This window comes from Battus philenor, unplaced genomic scaffold (genome assembly GCF_028537555.1).
Source record: "Battus philenor isolate CCGP_79_NKW_IND1 unplaced genomic scaffold, ilBatPhil1.0.hap1 SCAF_7, whole genome shotgun sequence".
NCBI lineage: Eukaryota > Metazoa > Arthropoda > Insecta > Lepidoptera > Papilionidae > Battus > Battus philenor.
Genome location: NW_027181737.1, coordinates 4,201,575 through 4,221,055, shown reverse-complemented (window position 1 = coordinate 4,221,055; position 19,481 = coordinate 4,201,575). Strand labels below are relative to the sequence as shown.

The 19,481-nt window shown below is 31.0% G+C and overlaps 3 protein-coding genes across 3 annotated transcripts; 2 read left to right on the top strand and 1 right to left on the bottom strand.

The window, feature by feature from the left end:
• The first annotated feature begins 1,636 nt into the window (after positions 1–1,636).
• Positions 1,637–7,531, top strand: Hakai (E3 ubiquitin-protein ligase Hakai). Its single transcript, XM_068774373.1, has 8 exons — positions 1,637–2,028; positions 2,487–2,674; positions 3,341–3,415; positions 3,958–4,059; positions 4,523–4,633; positions 5,048–5,230; positions 6,388–6,520; positions 7,266–7,531. The coding sequence occupies exons 1-8, from the start codon at positions 1,815–1,817 to the stop codon at positions 7,439–7,441; spliced, it is 1,182 nt and encodes a 393-aa protein (XP_068630474.1). The 5' UTR covers positions 1,637–1,814; the 3' UTR covers positions 7,442–7,531.
• A 2,562-nt stretch (positions 7,532–10,093) lies between these two features.
• LOC137931051 (transmembrane protein 115) lies at positions 10,094–16,769 on the bottom strand. The gene is made up of 4 exons (XM_068774452.1): positions 16,254–16,769; positions 13,609–13,804; positions 12,527–12,703; positions 10,094–11,472 (listed from the first exon to the last, which is right to left on the bottom strand). Exons 1-4 carry the CDS (start codon positions 16,762–16,764, stop codon positions 11,238–11,240), a joined length of 1,119 nt encoding a protein of 372 aa, XP_068630553.1. The 5' UTR covers positions 16,765–16,769; the 3' UTR covers positions 10,094–11,237.
• A 309-nt stretch (positions 16,770–17,078) lies between these two features.
• Naxe (NAD(P)HX epimerase) lies at positions 17,079–18,542 on the top strand. The gene is made up of 4 exons (XM_068774383.1): positions 17,079–17,269; positions 17,341–17,543; positions 17,628–17,951; positions 18,144–18,542. Exons 1-4 carry the CDS (start codon positions 17,234–17,236, stop codon positions 18,373–18,375), a joined length of 795 nt encoding a protein of 264 aa, XP_068630484.1. The 5' UTR covers positions 17,079–17,233; the 3' UTR covers positions 18,376–18,542.
• Positions 18,543–19,481: the final 939 nt, after the last annotated feature.

The following is a 19,481-nucleotide window of genomic DNA, read 5'->3' as shown; positions in this document are numbered from 1 at the left end:
ACGCCTTCCCACCTCGCTAATAATAACTGCCGCTACGCTAGTATCCCAATTAAGAAAATTCTCTCGCACTTTTGGAGAACCGAGACACATTTTGTCAGGGGGGTTGGCAACAGTAACTCAGAACATTATTAATAATCATCACAGTCAGGATAAAAGCTTCATCGTCGGTGAGAACGGTCTACTGTATATAGGCCATACCGCCGAGAACTTAGCAGACTGTCTCTTATACTATCGGTAGCGTTACTAGAATTTTTTCTTCTTCTTCCCCTTACAACAACGCGCAACAAAAGAAGCCCAGCTTATTTACTACACAAAGGTTTAGGCTAAACATCCTCAGTGCTCCCCTGAGGTTCTGAGAACCCTTGCATCTGGTCACTCGATGGAACATCAGCTCAAGCTCCTAAGACCTTGTCGGCAATATCCGCAGCTTTCAAACGACCATCGCACTGAGTTACTATAAAGATTTTTAAACTAAATACTGATCGCCTGTAAGACCAACAGTGTGCTACCGCAATAAATCAAAAAATAAAACTAAAAACGTTGCATCTATCGACAGGGCAACGACCATAACTAAACTCAAATATATTCATTATCCCAACCCACGCATCTGCTACTGCGCACTTAATAAACGAAAACATGGTACGTTGCCATATGTGAGAAGTAATGTTAGCATACGCGTGATTCTAGAGAATACAATATTATAGGAATACATTAACAAATATTTTTATATCGATGTGTAACGTGTGTATAAGTAAAATTGTAACTAGTATTAAGTATTAAGAGCAAGTGTGATAATTAAAAGAACTGTTTTTTCTGTCAATTTACTTCTCAAACGTAAAATCATTCAAACATACAATCATGTAATACTGACTTCAAATCTTAAAATTTGAGGAAAAAAGCTTTTTCGTTTTGCGTTATATAAGCTTGTGTGTTATTAAAATTAGCTATTTAAAGACAAATGAGAAATAAAAAAGTTATTATACAAGTCGGGACGTTATTTGACAATGTAAATGAAAACAACAAGTTTAAAAACATTTTCTGAAGGAATAAAAATTATACTTGGAATAGGGGTCAACGACATTGACCTTATCGGGGAAGAAGACTGAATAAATAAGTCATTATGCAGTAAATAAGTAAACACATTATTCTTGAAGCTAAACGCTATTACAAAATATTGAAATTAATTTTCTATACAGTTTTATACAGACAAATAATACTGTGGACACTATTTAAAAAATATTAAAATTGTTCATTACAACGTAATAAATTCAGAGTTTTTCTTTTTTAGCCATTTGTGGCAAAAATTATGATATAAAATTTAAAAAGGGATCCATTTTGTTAATCAAAATTTAATAATACCATACGTGTTTTTACGTTAAATGCCATCTATTGGTATTATACAAAACTCACTAAGAAAATCTATCAGGTTTTGTTTAAAATGAAAAAAAAATAATTACATCTGATTATAATTATACAGTCCATAGTTATCACTTATTTAATATTATCTCAATAGTTTAATATTATTTATTATTAATTAAATAACATAGCTGGCTTTTAACCTGTTGGCTGTATAGACATTTGAGTTTTACCTTTCTCATTATAAAAACAACACTATTTATGATTCTGTCGTGTTCTGTATTATTTACTAATTTACAAAAACTGACAATATTATCGATATTTCATCAATTTATAATAAATTAGTTTAATCTAAATCTAATTATTTTAGTTTAAGTTATTAAAAATCAAACTGTTATTGAGGTTATATCAAGTACAGCTGTGAAAAGTAACATCTTAGTACACTCACAAACGTTTTAATGAATAATGAAAAGAGAAATTCACGGGGAAGAGGCCGGGGACGAGGTCGAGGAAGAGGTCGCGGCAGAGGTCGTGGCCGTGGCAAGAAAGTACCCAAAGTTATGTCATCTGATGAAGAGGAATGTTCTGTAGAAGAAACCACTCAAGATCAAGAAGAAGCAACACCGGAGGAGCCAAAAGAAACAGAAACTGAACCTTCTGAACCTCCGAAATGTGTGTAAATTTTAACTGCTTAATTGTAAAAAACATAGATATAATTATTACTTAAATATCATCATTGGTTACAATTTCTTTTGAATACTGTGTAAACTGCCCATTTTATTTAATCGTCTACTATTACCAAAGAAATAAAAAAATATTTAATATGAAATACTTAACACTGTTTTTTGGATCAAAATTTGTTTTTTTTATGTCACTTAAAAACAATTAAATGGCTTAAGTTTGATAATGGCATACAATCTGTAAAAATAGCTTTAAAATTGATTAAGACATAGTTTATTTTTGTACTGCTTGTACTAAGTTACAAGAACTTTCTATGATAGTATAAGAAAAGTATGAAATGACACATAGCAGTGATAGTTGATAAATATTTAAATTACTGGCTGTCACACTCCGCCCTCAACATGTAAATAAAAATCTGAACTTTTAAATATGCATAATAAATATTACAGTGGAAGTGCCGTCAGACATTTCTCAACTTGAAGCACCAGTTTTCACAACAATACAGCGTGGGCCACCTGAACCTATGCTTCGTTTGGACTGGAGCCACAGAGCCACCCTTATTGGCGAAAAAGTACTCAACCCCATGATTTACTGCTGTGATATTTGCTCAAAACCAATTCTCATTTATGGAAGAATGGTATGTATAAATTTGAATCACAAAATCATAGCATGCATTGACCTATGCCCTCTAAGTGATATTCAACACCAAAAACATGCTTTACAGCACATTATTTAACACATACTATTTTGCTACAGTCAACTTGAAATGTCAAAACAATAATGCTTATATATATCTTCTTCCAGTCAGAAATATATAGAAATACACACAGATACTACCAGTCTAGCTGACAAAGTATAACCAAAGAGCAAATTGAGCAAAAAACTTACAATTAATATTGTGTCACTGTTTTCTGTGATCACTATCAGTTTTTATTGTGATCACTTTATCAATGATCTATTTATTTATTGATTGAATTATAAATAACTAAATTAATTTAGTAATATATAAATTTTGAAACAATGTAGCGGTTAAATGTCAATCTAAATTTGTAGCATATGAACCTTTATATAAGTGAAGATTTGAACTTGAAAACTTAGCAAAACTTCAAATGCTTGATGTCTTTAGTCACCTATTAGAGGTGCAGTTTCAATACTCATTACATAGTTTAAAAATTTTCAGGTTATTGTAAGTTAATCTAAATCTTTTTTCATACAAATCTACATAGTATTATTAATATTACATAGTATTTGTAAACACAACTGTTACTAATTTTATAACACCATACATTAATTTAATTTTCAGATTCCATGCAAACATGTATTTTGCTTGTCCTGTGCTAGATCAGAGCATACTCACTGTCCTCGGTGCAGAGAGAAGGTAACTAAAAATAATATTATATGGAAGTATTTAAACTAGCCTATGCCCACATTTATCCTTAATTCAACTAATGTCAGCAATTTGGAAGAAAAGAAATGACAATTATTTATTTAGCAATATAATCAACATTAATATATTTTTAACATATTGGGATTTATCTACGTTATATAATATAAATGTTATTTTTGGAAGCATATATTGTTTAGGTTACATCTTCCTACATACCAGTTTTTTTTTATTGGAATTACTATTAAATGTATGCATCATTTACAATGATTAAGTAAAAATCAGAATAGATATATTTCATTTATTTATTTATACACTCATATCAAATACAGGGGTGAACTTAAACCCTAATTTCTTTAAGGTAACAGTACATAAATGTAGAATAATATTTATATATAAGTTTAAAAACTTGATTTGAATGTTGCTAAAATTGTTATAATTAAATTTGATTATGATAATAATTTCACAAACTATATTTATTTGTATTTTTTTATTTTATTTATTATTTTGACAATAATAAAATGCATGTTACACAGGTGTTACGTGTAGAACAGACGGGCCTAGGAACTGTTTTCATGTGTACACATTCTGGGACTAGATATGGAAATACTGGTTGCAGAAGGACCTACCTATCACAGGTAAACATTGTTAAAGCAATAGTTTGGTTTGATATTTGGATTGTCCATTGTAGAAGCAATACCAGAATTAAGTATATACATATATTGTTAGATTTCATTCTATGTTAACATTCAAAATAGACAAAAGTAAATACAAGTGCATATTCTATGACAAATTATAATCAAATTAATTATGTATTACTTTTTTAAATATGGAGCCTAATATTCTGTAATAATAATTATGTAAAATATGTTTAATTTTGGCTAACAAAATGCATGCCTTTCCCAGTTTAAGAAAAAAGCTACAATAAATCTGTACATATATCATAATACACACCATAGATTAAAAATTATACACAAATCCTTCTAACTCTTTTCTGCTATGCAAATGTTTTATGTAATAATGTTGGTAGTTTATTGATTATATTTAATTTACTTTTATTATTCATGTAGAATTAATAATAAGAAAATTTTCTTATTTCAGAGAGACCTCCAGGCTCATATAAATCACAGGCATGTGTCTGCTGGTGCAGGGGAGAGTAAACCAGAACCCGAACCAGCTACAACTGCGGTGGCTATTGTCAAACCTATGACAGTAAGAATAATAAATATTTTAATTGCAGAGTTTACGCCTAGCATATTAAGCATTACTGACTTAGTTTATGAAACTGGAGGCATATAAAATAATAGGAATGATTCACATTTAGTTATAACCTCACTTATTGATGATGTGGTGTGGTGAAGGGTATTTCTGGCATTCTTGTTAAGTTATAGACAGCTGATCACTATAAATCTTTGGCAATGGTACAACAATGCTAACAATTTTTTACTGTCACCTTGAAGAGATCACAGAAAATCAGTGTTGCACTGTAGTTTGCACTTAAGTTACAACATTACGCTGTATTAAGTGTCTGCATTGTATTGGATTAGGACTTTACTTATTTATTTATATTTCAACTGTAACTAATAATATTTTGTGAATACATTAAAACATGTTTGGTACGTGTAGATGCCGCCGACAGCGGGCGATCCCCGCTCCCACCAGCTGGGGCACGCCGCGCACGGAACACACGGCACGCACGCTGCACACGCGCCCCACGTCGCCGGCGAGCGCCGCCCTGCCAGGACAAACCTTATCACTGTGCCCATACAGGACCAGACCGAATCCCACAACTACTACAACTATTATCCAGTGAGATATAAACATTTTAACATTCATTTTAGAGACAGATCTCCTTTGGGAACCTGTTTAACTAGACCAACTTTGTGTAGCTTGATCTATACAAGGCTGGTCTGTTTTTGAATTTCAAATTCATAATATCTGTACTCAAATGGCAAATTTACACACACTTTAAATCAATTATTTTAACATCATACATAATAGGCTATCACTGGCATAGAATGCTTATTTGTTAAGAAGAGCCAGCCACAAACACTACAATTGCTCCTTTTTAGTAATATTTAACAATTTTTGATTTGTACATTATAATATCAACCATATAAATATGTCAACAAACCATGTTCCACACATTTCCAAAGATTAACCGAAAACTCCAGAATGTTATAATAAATTAATAATATACTTTTAATTTTACATTTAAAAGTAAGATGTAGAATGTGTTTGAAACTTTATGACATATGCATACTCTTAGGCCCATAAAGGATTTGTTAATATTTTCAAGACAAAATGTAGGCTTTACGAGTTTACAGTGTTCGGTAATATATTGCACATATATTACCAATAAAATGTGCTGGTAGCTATTATATAGAATTGAATCCAGGACACTTGTAAATTCTTTACTTCACTAAAATATAACTATATAATGCACTAACGATGCAGCCCTCACCTGGAACATCATATAAACTGGTTTCCATTTTGTCCGGATATGGTGCTGGATTTGTTGTAAGACACTTCTTTATTCACATCACAGGATCTAGTGTAATCTACAACCTGCTGCAGTTGGTATTATCTGGCATATACCTCTTGCCGAGCATGCAAGTACCTGAAGAGCAGTAAACTGTCACCAAACCAATCAGCAAGATACCGCTAACGGTCACGCTAACATCTACGTGGAAAATTCGCAAGACTGACGAAAACGACCACTCACTCCGTAGGTCGTTGAACAGTCTATCACACACCATACCAGGCAAACGAGCATATCCGAAGTCTGAAGTCGTCAATTTTAATTAGCCTGTATGAGACACGGTAGGCTGACTACCAGTGACCGTAGTACTCTGATCCAAAAATCGGGACCCTTCGTTCTGCTCTTCCTCCAAGCCAGTAAGAAGAATATACTGTCTAGCACAATGTATATAATATGAAAATTTTAACAGAATGTTTTATTGCAGCAACCGCCACAGAGCGTGGGTGGCGGAGTGCCGGCTGCCACGTCGGTTCAAGTATTGCCGCACAACATGAGCGTACCACCGCCCTACTACGTACCTCCATACTCCGCGCCGCCCACTGCCTACGTACCGCCCGGTAAGAAATTAATTTTTTATATAAATATGTATATATATATATATATCCATATATATCCATAAAATAAAAATTACAAATAAATTCATGCACTGTGCAGACCACTTTGGCATTCTTTATTCAACATAGTTCAAGCTAAGGCTAACAGTTGATTGGGTGATAAACGCCTCAGAACTGATGATAACAAGGAAAAGAAACTCTGTGAGATTTACATTAAATATAGTAATTATATAAATTCACTCACTTAATAAATATTAAAACAGCTTGCAGGTCTTAGTACTTAGCTTAACTTAACTTATGGTTGTTGATTATTTTCATACCCCACAACGATAATTTTGAATTAAATATTTAAATAGGTTCTTAGAAACGTGACTATCACAACGCCTGTTAATACTAGATAGAGTTAGTTCATTATCTTCTCTTACGAAATCTGAAACTTTAGCATCCCTAATGGATTGTGTGCCGGAGGAATCGAAAAAGTATTCATCTGGTGATAGTAAATAAAATAGAAATACAATGTAAAACTCTTGATAGGAGTGCTGCCTAGGCTTTAAAGGCACAACATTGTTTATGCTGTGAGTTGTAAGAACTTCTAAGAGACTTGATTCTACACTCCTTAAGACGGCATTACATAATATGTACATACTACATCATGGCATAAGTAAATAGAAAGCTAGGTAACCACTTGGAAGTGTTTTTTATGGATTATTTACTATCAATTAAATAATAGAATAAAATTTACGAACAGGTGGAAATTTAACCCCTAACGTAGCGGGAGTGTCACCCATGGCGCCAAGCGTAGGCATCGGCAGCGTGCCCAGCGTGGGGCCAGTCGGTGCAGAAGCTCGTTGGCCAGACGGCTACCAACCGCCCACTGTTTCTGTACAACCATGGCCTCAACCCCAGCACCACTATTACCGGTAACAAACATCCTATTGGACTGACTATTAGGTCAGCTTTATGAACTGATGTTTTCAAATGAACTGTATTAAATAGAATGTTATTGATTATAAATTATATATTTGTCTTACAATCATCTTATTCATCTATGTAGTTTGTTGACGCGATAATTTAATAGAGTTAATAAGTCATCTAGAAATAAGAAAAACCATTTCATATACACCACAAAGAACAATAGTTGCATGATTAAATAAGAAGCATAAAATTAAATTCTGAGTGGGAACAAATGTGATCATAATATAATTTTACTGAACTTACCTTCTTCCAATTACAATTTCTTATATCCAGTTGATTCCGGAATATTTACATCCTTCTAACAAATGAATATATTCAGTAGTAAACTTCTTAATATTTATTACACCCTTGTAGCGAAAAACGCAAAATTATTACATCATTCATAATTGCCATTGTGAAATTACGATTTTTTTTATTTTCATAACATCATGATGAAAGTACATTGATCAGCAATCTGATTATATTTATTTATGCTGGGAAGTTATAGAACCTGCTTTAATTGTACTACAAGATAAATTAATGGATCTATTTTTAACTACTTTTAAAGTCTACTTGTGCATAATCAGGTGTGGTTATCTCTCAAAATTAGATTTTTCGACACCATAGTGCTCTGCATAATAGCCCAACATAAACTTTACTTATATATACATTCAAATATCAGATCTCTCACGATAATATTAATTTTTGTGTGTATATGTCACAAACCTGTTATAACACTATAACTTATTAAGTACAAACAACAATTATTTGTGACATCTTGTTTAATTCTCGGCTCTAATTGTTTAAAATGTTACTATAATTTTATTCGTAATATTGAAAGTAAAAATATTATTGTGAAATAATTGCAACATGTATGTTTCAAATCACAAATGAGTACTGCAAAAAGTTATGAAATTATTAAAATAATCCCTATTAAAAAGTGTAATCAATTATATGTGGAGAGTCAAGCAAATGTCCATATTACAATGATTAACTATGACATACATTAATATGAATCGATAGAAAATATGCATAAAAGATCTATGAGTGGTTAATGTTGAATTTGAAACACCTGGCTCCAGTACCAAAATAATTCAACAAATATATTAACATAAATTACTGAAAACTTCTTGAAAACTGATACAGGGAGCATAAATTTTCTTATCTGCCAAGTTTAATTTGAACTTTTTGTTTCAAGTAAATTAAAAAAGAATACTACTAATTTACATTAAATTATTTGAAAATGGACTCTACTTGACTGATGGAATTCTTAAAAAATAGCACAATCAAATTCAGAATGTCTAAATATGAAATTAATATTAAATGAAATGACAAAATATTAAATTGTTACTTATCATATAAATATAAAATTCCGATGAGAGGACATTTATTTTGGTTTTCATTTAACTTAATATTAGACATTATTAAATTAAATGCATATTTAGCAAGAAATAAGAACTTTTGTAGACAGCTGTGTTAATATGAGAAATAATTCACAATCTATGCCTAAACAGGTGTTTATTAGTCGGACTCTCATCTTTAATAGAATTTTTTCTATAACAAAATACCATTATAGACAAAATCTTAACTTTATTAACTACAGATTCGAAATACTGGAATGAAAGTACTATTTGTATAAATCAACACAAAGTTTTGGTATGTTATTGAATCACGAAAGAGAAGAACCATTGACAAACAAAAGTAAGCCATAACTCAGTTGATTGCTTAGTTGAGGTAACAGTGGAAAGACAGCTCACAAAAGTGATGGCCGCTTGAGTGCAGACTACAGACACAGTAGACAGACAACCTTGATAATATTGACGAGAAAATTGTTAAGACGCTGCATGCTGGTCACTCCCCAGAGATTGTTTTAGAAACATACGATGAGGACTATGTGCAGAAGTGGACGTTCTGTCTCAATGATGATATATGCAATGTTTTATCCAATCTCTTCTTATTATTCAACATTATTTTAATATGCTCAAATTAGTTATATAGAATTACTATTAATTATTTATGGCATAGGTTCCTAATTGGGCAGCATCGCCCCCTAGTAGGTACCAGATCTTAAGTCAATTGGGGGAGGGGGGGAGCATTACGAAATAACTCTTTTTTATGAACTTCTATTCATCCGTGTAAAACATTTATCATAAGTAGTAGGGTCGTTGTTTAATTTTGTTAATAATTACATTTGTAATATATTTTTAATAATAAAAATTGTGATTTTTTTTTCTTATAAAGGCAATAGACTACAAAATGTCGGGAACCTATTAATGGATAACATAATTAACAGTAGAGTCCATTATGATAAATAATATAAAAATAAACATTGTAAAAATATAATATTTCAGGTTTTACTTTCTAATGCAATTGTTGTAAATTTTATTTATGATTTAACATCACCTTTTTAAGTATCACCATTTATTTGTTTATATTGTTAAATAAATATGCAGTTACGACAAAGACATACGAAAAAGAGTTATTTTCTTAAAAGTATTAATTATAAAGAAAATGACATCCTTTTTCATCAAATGAAACAATGACATCATCTTTTCATCACACTTGTATTGCATATTTCAATACCGAGTACCTGGTCAAATTATAAGAAATAAAAGTCTCGAATAAATTATTGGGAATTATATATTTAAACACTAAACAATATATTTATATTTACAACATCACAACACGCACGCCATATCCGGACAATATTAATGCGCCCAGCGTCACACATGCTTCTTCACCTAAATTCCAATTACCTTGGATATAATCTAACGGACTTTTTTTTAAAATGAAAAACAAATACTATTCACAGTGCCATTGAGGAAACTTCTACATATAACTTCATAAATGCAATTATTTTAAATTCGAATATTTGACTGTCACATTTTGTTGTTTAATTGTTGAATATATTTACACATTAATATCAGCTTTGACAACATTTTCAATTAGGACATTATTGTGATGTCCATTTGAACCTTAACATAACTACATGGTTATTCATTATAAATGTACAGTTAATATAATAACTGAAAAATTATGACTTGTTCCTTTTAAAAAATTAAAATTGTTTGTAGACATCAAAATACTTTATAATCAATGTGTAGAATAGAAAAAATAAGGATCTAAATAATATTGTTTAGTGTCAATGACATAAAAGGTTTAAGAAATAATATGTTTGGATGAAACTACATACATGTAATTAAAAAATTTATCTAAATATTTTTATAGCGCTGGCGATACACATGTAATTCAAAAATAAAAAAATTCCCCTTTGCGGAAAAACAAAACAGTTTAATTAAAACAATCTTAATTCCACCTATCCGCATACCTTACCAATTAACAAAAACTATTGTATATTATTGAAATTAAACAATAAAAACATTAAATAGTATCATTGAATAATTATATGTAATAATTATTAACATGAACAATAATTGCGCTAGATATTAACATCAGTAAATACTTGCTTCATACAATATTTAACATATTAATAAATTGCAATATTTTTAAGACAAAGTCAAATTGTTTTATTTTCTTGTTCATGTTTTCTTGTCCATATTAAATGTAACTTTTGCCAAATCCAGGCCCTGACACCTCATATTACAGCATTTTAATTTAAAATTAATTTAAATAGAGATATATAAAAAATATCCCTGCAAATATTTGTTGTCACCTTACACAGTTGCTTAAAATTCTCGAGCTTTCCCTGAAGAACATTTCCACATTGGTTCTGTGAAGAAACTCAATATAAAATTTGGCTTGACGATCATGAAGTCTTCGTTGTTGGAGGCGAGGGTTCTGTGCTGATGTCCACCAAAGTGGTCTCTGGCACTGACGGAGGCTTCGACTCTGGCGCCTCAGTTGCTGCGAACTGCGGAATCACTTGAGAGGCTTGTATTTTCCTCACTGCATCCATATTCACTTTTGTTGAAAGATTTTTCTGCCGCGTTTGTTCAGAAGTCTTTGATAATCTTTCGCTCAATGCTTTCAAAGCGATTTGTCTGTAACACATAAGTAGTTATTTTACAAATCATTAGTCAAATGCCAGCTTTTCCTCGCCTTGCCTGAAATCTGATTGGATATCACTACCCCTACTACCACATGTAGTACACTATGACATGGATGTTAAGCAGTTCAAAAAGCATCTTTTTTCAACTTTTTTAAAAATCGTATGGGCTTTTTGATACTACTTTAGGCTCCTATTTTGATCACCATGTGATTAAACAAGTGATATGTTATATTTTTATATTTTGCGTGCTTAAAGATATGTACCATCCATAAGCATAAAGACAAATTTATTTTCAAAATTTTCTGCCTAATGGGCAAAAAAAATAAATTGTATATGGGACAGAGATAAATTAACGCAAGTAGGTAAAATAAATAACGAAAAATCATATGATTGAAAAAAAGGGCTTATGTTAAAAAAAGATAATACATAAATGTAAATTGTATGATAAAAGTTTATTAAAAAGTACATTTACATTATTTCCAATTATTGTGATGATTTCTCAACCTGTCAAGTAGAAGTAAACTAATGACACTTGGTCTTCTAATATAATAGGGGAGAGCAATCCAGAGAAAAATGGTTTGTAATGCATAAGAAGATAAAAGTAAAGTCTGTGAGAGGAACATTTAAGTATAAGATTGCTTAAGTATCAAAGTTTTTAAAATGTATTAGTTATATACTAGAATTGAGAAGGTAAATACAAAAATATAGTGGGATAAGAAAATAAATAAAAAGTATAGGTGTAGTGCATGCAAAAAATGGCACTGCCAGTTAGGCAACCAATTTGGTCAAAACAATAGCTTTACTTAACTATAGAAATCATATGACACAGTATCACCTGACAAATAAACTAACTTGCTTACAATAATACTAAGTTCACAGTGTTGTCAACTTCAAAGGCAATGTTTGTTTGTATACTTAGGTCTGAGGCTACCTTGCAATATTGAAATATAACATTATTTATTGTTGTTTTATTCTTATGTACACTAAATTTAACTATTTTGCATATAAATTAGTGCAGTGGAATTATTAATAGAGCAGTCATGTACCTCCTTCTCTCCATATCATGTGGCTCAACTCCTGGAAGGGAGATGGTAACGCCGCGCGGGCTCAGAGCTAGGGTGACACGACGGGGCGCGGGCGTACACACACCAAGACGCGCGAGGCATCGCGCTGGAGGACCCAGTATACCGCGCACTAGGGGCTGCAGCACCGTCGGAAAGAAACTGAACATAAAAAATATATTTTGGTCAAAAATTCACATCATATTTTAAACCAACAATTATTTTAACATTATAAGTAACACGCTATAACCAACTTGGAATGCTGATCTCAGAAGAACCAGACAAAAACTTAATTATTCTTAAATGAAGTTCAAGGATGTTGGATGTATACTTTATAATATCAATCATGTAAGAGAGTCAACAAATCAAATTATCAACTAAAAATTTCTGTATGGTGTAATATGATTTTATTTTATAATAAACTAAAAATTCAAATTTAAGGAAAAAAAGGTCCAAGAAAGGTAGAATTTTATTATACTGCATTCATTACTACACTTAGGTGCTTAAATAGCTGGTGAATTCATGGTTCATGGAGAATATAACACTTGGCCATTACACATTCTTAAAAAAAGTATATACAACATATTGCTTGGCAACTACAGCTTGCCATATAATGCTTAGAGCCAGATTTCAGTCATTTAAAATAAAGTTTATTAAGTAATCTGGTCATGATATTCAAAAAGTTAAACTCCAAATAAATACTAATAGTTGTAATAGCTTTGAGAATTATGTTTTACTGTTTAACTTTTCAACTAAACTTCTTAATTTTACATAAATGATTTTTTAATATCATCATCGCTATATATATAAAAATTACAAAGTTTCATTTATTTTATGCTTTTTAATTACTATTTAAGCAAAACATATTGGAAAGATAAATACTACATTGGTATGAAACTTGTCAAGTTATTGTAAATTATTCATATATACTAACAGACATTCATTAAATTTGTAATTTATAAAAAATTTCACATAACATTCAAAATTAAACAGAATTACTAATATATGTAGTATTTAGTGATCACACAGCTATTTTTAAAATTTGTCTTAAAACAATAGGTACATACTTGTCAAAGCTGAAGTTATCAGCCATGTCTCCCCTTGAACCGCTACTATGTCTCTGCCAAAATCTCAGATATATCCAAGATAGAATGGTGCCACTACCCCACATGCAAGGATATGTTCCCTCCAAAGCTCCTACAGCCCAAAGTATTATAGCAGCAACCAAAATCAAGAGGGGTAAGGAGCGATTTGTTAACTTTCCTGAAAGAAAATAATCATTTCAAATAAATGAAAGTTAAAAAAATGTTAGCAACCAACATCATTTTAGTTTACATTAAGTTTATAACTTGTAAGATATTATTCAAAAGATTTTAACGAATCAAAACGGCTGTACCGCGCCTTAAAGTTGTATTGGCTTGACGGAAGGTTGTATTGGCTGCTAAGTTCCGCTAGTCTGCAGTCACTGCGCTTGGCAGCAATGCCCGTGTTTTTTATTTCGGCCTCATTGTGCTTTCCTCAGATCTGGTTACGGCAAATTTTTCTTTCTAGATTTTCTTTTATGTATATAAACCCAAATTCATTTCAAATTCATTTGTAGGTTTCATACAATCCTTTAGTATTAATTTGCTTCCACAAGACTTACAATAGAAAATACATAATATCTGCTTATAAACCTAACATGTTAAAAATACAAAACTATTTAGTGATTTTTATTAAAAAAAATTATGTATTATAAAATCTCTCAAAGACAATTCTGAAGTTACACTAACTTTTAATTTAACAAAAAAATTATGTAATAATACTAGGTTAACCTAGCCTTACATTAGATAAAGCTACATAAATCTGGATTCAACCAGAATTCAACCAGAAGAAATTGGAACCAGATTACATTTTTCAAACCAAGATAACTACAGTAGCAGCCATTGATTTGGTATATTAGGCAGAAGAAAAAGACTTCAAATAACTATGGTTTCTTAGGGTTGATCTTTAAGTACAGTCTTTATCATACAGTGCACCAGAATATTGGTAATGACAATAGACCAAAATAATGTTTAAAAAAATTGAATATAGCCAAATAAACTACTTGTTTTCGAAGTGCCTACTATATTCTGGTGTGTATTATTCCAATTCAGGAATAAGTAAATATTCAATTATTCTAATACACAGAACATATGGGCTTGTAACAGTATCTAGGTATACTGTTACAAGCCCATATGTTCTATAGTAATCTTTATTAAAATAATTGCTATTATACCTTCTACACTAACCATGAGAATACTAAGAAAGAAGTCATGTGTACAAAATTATCATTATTAAAATTTTCAATTAAAAAAAATGTTTTATTTATCTAATGACATTTTCCTTTTATTGAAAGAGATAGTATATTATTTATCTATTACACCACAATTGTTGCAAAAAATAATCTGTATACAAAAAATATAGACAGTAAAAATACCTATCAAACATGCAAAAGCAATTTATTCTTATCTATACTATTACACTACAAGTGAGATAATATTTTAAACATTAAAACAACACTCTTCAAATTTTATATTAAAATATATTTTCAGCATCCTGTGAACTATTTGATTTTTATTAATGTAATTTGCATGAGGCTTTGCAGATTTTCATAAATTTACCATGTACTGAGTCTGGTGCTCATGGCTAGGAGTCCCATAGTTGGTTTAAGTAGATCACCTTGCAGTGAATTGGTGTTTAGCTTCACCGACCAGACTCGTCTCTCAACTTAACCAAATTTTAAATAATCCTACCAATGTATAACTGTATAGGTAGAAGCAAGCTTCTACCTGTACCACTTACTAATTCACTATAAATTAATTCCTGGTAGATTCATTGACTATGTCATAGTACTTGTTCAGCCTAGTTATGTGCTCTTTTAATACTTCTGTTTGCCAAGGAACAGTAAGTTCTATTAGTACTACATGTTTTAAATTTTTTCAAAAAAGTTGGATCTAGAAGACTTCCATAAGGATTTTATATTGTTTCCTCTAAACTTCCACCATAAATTTCCTATCAGGAGCTGCTTCAGATATGGAATATGGTTTTTATTTTAGTCTTCTTTTTACTAAGTACTATATGTAGGTTAGTACCACATCAATGCTCATTAATTTGTAAAGATTACTGTATGTGTAAGCGGTGCCATGGCTAATGAACAGAGAAACGTATAATCTTTTCACATCAACATGAATGCTGTTTTTCTATTTAGAATTTATAATATACCTTTATACCTTATTAAAGCTCAAGCTATTATAGTAGATTTTTTTATTAGTGAGGCTGCTAGACATACATCTAATGAAAATATGTGATAAGAGAACATGCAGAGACGTGGGAATTCATTTTCATACATTCTTCTGTTATGCTTGGGTAGTAACAAATGCTATGAAGATATTACTCTGCTTATACCTTTTTTAAAAATAAAATTTTAACTACTCTGATATCACAAAACTATAATTAAATTATAATTAAATACAGTTTTGCATATGCACATAATTATAGTCATTTGAAGAAAAATCATAAAACATTCTCAAAAAAGTACTATCTACATGTTACAGGCTTGAGCATTAGTTTTGTGTAGTAAAATTTTTTGCATAAAAGTTAGTAATGTAATTTATGTCATTAAAACTTAACTAAAACATCCAATACACAACTTTACCACAAACATGCAAAGTATATTCTAAGTGCAACATACCTAATGGTGTTTTTATCAACAAGTGATCAGGCATAATCTGCTTCACTGCCACACTTACAGCCGCGAGATACCCCGCAAGCCCATGTACGTGGATATCGAACAATAAGGATGTATCCTGTGTCCACGCATAAATCACCAAGTAATAAAATGTCGTCAAAAACGCAACACCCACATTCGTCAGAAAAAAGAACTTCATCATCTCCATTTGTCCCCATAGTGGCTCTATTAATTTTCCACACAAACCAACCGTCACAATGTCGATTATCACCTCCCACAAATGTATCTCCAGAAACCAGAACGTGAAAGTAGACCACAATTGAAAAGAAGGTGGCAATAAAAACCCTGGTGTAACACTGAGAACATTCACAACCGATTCCGAATACGACAAAATGTATCCTATAATTACAACTACACAAATAAATTTAACTGACGGTGACGTGTTCCCTAATAACGCTGAAAATTGTTGTCGTAAATACGGTATATTACGGCTAAACACCCTGAGCGCAGCCATTTTTGTGACGGATAAACGATAGTGTCAAGTGTCAATGTCAATACTAATTAAATATTACGTTCCAAATTATAAGCAATTTTAAATTATATTGTGACATTATTAACAACAATAAATTATAGAAAAGGTTGCCAAAACATTAAACCTAAGTTATCCCTAAGTTTTGTTCTCTTAAAAGTATGCTGTAATAATTGGCTGTTTCATAAAATATTTTATTTTTATTAATAACATAGCTCTTTAATTTTTAACTTTAACTTTGCTGTCAGATAGAGCTAAAAATTACAGTACTTACTACACCAAAGCGAAATGTAATTTAATTTACTATTAAGTTAAGTAGAAGATATTGCCTCTTAAAAGCACGTACGAATAAGTTAACTGTCAGATAAAAATCATATAAACAATATTTTTAAGGTAACAGAAAGTAATAATCAAATTGAAATATTATTTTCTGTTGAATATTACGATAGTGTCAATGTTATTCAACAAAGTAATACGAAGTGTTCTATTGGTATGCCTATTTCAGCTTAAATCTCTGTGAAAATTATTTGTATCAGTTAATACATAATTGCTGGTTTTCAGCTACCATTAGTGAATATTTGCCGCAGTTCTGTTCCCTCAAATAAACTATTGAATAATTGCAATATGCATTATTTATCACAAAAGGACGCCGCGGCGCTCGATCAAGATTTATTTAATGATTATAAATTCAGTGTGGATCAACTGATGGAACTCGCTGGTTTAAGTGTTGCAGCAGCAATTGCTAAAACTTTTCCACCATCTACGTAAATTCCTTTCATATAATCAAATATTTCATATATCATAAATATTTATTACTCTCCATAATAATTACAATCGACATTTTACAGTCACAATTCAGCTTTAATCATTTGTGGCCCTGGAAATAATGGAGGCGATGGGTTGGTTGCAGCACGTCATATGACATTGTTTGGTTATAAGGTTACAGTACATTATCCAAAACGTACACCCAAACCATTATATGAAAACCTGCTCCACCAATGTCTGCAATTCGGAGTAAATGTGCTTGATAAGTTACCACCGTCTGATAAAATACAAAATGACTATAAGGTCCTGGTGGATGCACTGTTTGGATTTAGTTTTAAACCACCAGTACGGGATGAGTTAAAACCTGCATTAGATGTTTTAATAGATGGAGGACTGCCTGTTTGCAGGTATACTATCAGCCTTATGCATCATAAAAATAATTAAAAGTTATTTTTAACATAATTTAATCAGATTGAATTAAATATGAATGAAAAGGAAACATCATTTTCAATAGATCATTAAACTTAGTTGTGCTATAGGTATACAAAAAAAGTAATTTCAAGTATACATTTAAACAATTTTTGTATATTTTTTTCCAGTGTTGATATTCCAAGTGGTTGGGATGTTGAAAAGGGGCCTGATTCTAACAAAGCACTGAAACCAGCACTCCTAATATCTTTATCGGCCCCTAAACTGTGTGCAAAACCAGAGTTCATTGGATCAGCTAAACATTTCCTGGGTGGTCGTTTCCTGCCACCTGGTATAGTTTCCAAATATAATTTGACTCTGCCTTCTTATCCAAACCAAGATCAAATTGTAGAAATTTGTTAGATTTATCACAAGAAAACAATTTTTGTACAATGCATTGTATTCTGTTTATGAAATACTCCAAATATACAATCACAGTTGATGTTTTATGTTATATATGAATTGTAAATATCTGAGTAATTATGTTTTTTTTTATTTTGTAATAGTACTTTAGCTGTGTGTATTTTCAATTTTGATAAATAAAATATAAAATTTTTAATCAACATCAGTTATTTCATCATATATTTACCTATTTTTTTTAATTCTATTGTTACAGCCAATTTCAATTTTTATTTATTCATGTTAGATTAAAAGTAAAACATATTTTTTAATTATTTGTAACTTCAAATTAACTATGATTTTCAGCTAAGGAAATGTGAAAATTGTTTATGTATCGAGTTCTGTAAATAATAATATTCCATATTTAATGGAATCAGGCGTTACCTTGCGGAAGTCCATCTTAAGTAAAAAAAGGACCAATATTTAGCCACTTCCGCACATGCAAACAATTAGTACGATTAGTGTCAAAAAGTTAGAGTCACTCTGTGTTTGGTACTAATCGGTGTAACATAACTCTTGAAGATGCCCCGTGGAGGGGTGAAACACGTGTTGAGTGGTTTAACGGTGGCAGTTGTGTAATTCGCATCGTTTGCCGCAAACGCATTTATCAGCGGGCTGGCGGACAGTGCGCTTTGTTGAACCACTACCACTGCATGTGCGGAAGTGGCTAAATATTGGAACTTTTCTTACTAATAATATTCCATTTATCTTGATATTTACACTAAGTATAAATTTTGAAATAAATTGATTTAATATACCTTTTACATAATTGAGATTATTATTATTCCAAGTGTTATACATAAATTATACAAAGTTTAATTTTTCGTTTCATTGGTTAGTATTGTCATTTTCAAATTTATCGAAAGTTACTTGTTAGTAAGAATTGATTCCACATGAATTCATATACACTTGTGAATAGACTTAGAATTTTGAATCCTAAATTATGAATTCGATATGCAGTAAGCAATTGATATTCAGATAACTGTAATGCAGTAGTCTGAAACTTGAGATTGTTTTTTTTTTTGTTGTGCCAATGCTATAAAGTTAGGGGTCTTCAATGTCGCCTAACG

Coding starts and splice junctions, on each gene's coding strand:
- Hakai (XM_068774373.1), top strand. CDS start 1,815: ATGAATAATGAAAAGAGAAATTCACGGGGAAGAGGCCGGGGACGAGGT. Junction 2,029..2,486: donor ACCTTCTGAACCTCCGAAAT/GTGTGTAAATTT, acceptor TAAATATTACAG/TGGAAGTGCCGTCAGACATT. Junction 5,231..6,387: donor ACTACTACAACTATTATCCA/GTGAGATATAAA, acceptor GTTTTATTGCAG/CAACCGCCACAGAGCGTGGG.
- LOC137931051 (XM_068774452.1), bottom strand. CDS start 16,764: ATGGCTGCGCTCAGGGTGTTTAGCCGTAATATACCGTATTTACGACAA. Junction 13,805..16,253: donor GTTGATAAAAACACCATTAG/GTATGTTGCACT, acceptor ATTTTCTTTCAG/GAAAGTTAACAAATCGCTCC. Junction 11,473..12,526: donor CATGATATGGAGAGAAGGAG/GTACATGACTGC, acceptor TATGTGTTACAG/ACAAATCGCTTTGAAAGCAT.
- Naxe (XM_068774383.1), top strand. CDS start 17,234: ATGTTATTCAACAAAGTAATACGAAGTGTTCTATTG. Junction 17,270..17,340: donor TAATACGAAGTGTTCTATTG/GTATGCCTATTT, acceptor GCTGGTTTTCAG/CTACCATTAGTGAATATTTG. Junction 17,952..18,143: donor GGAGGACTGCCTGTTTGCAG/GTATACTATCAG, acceptor ATTTTTTTCCAG/TGTTGATATTCCAAGTGGTT.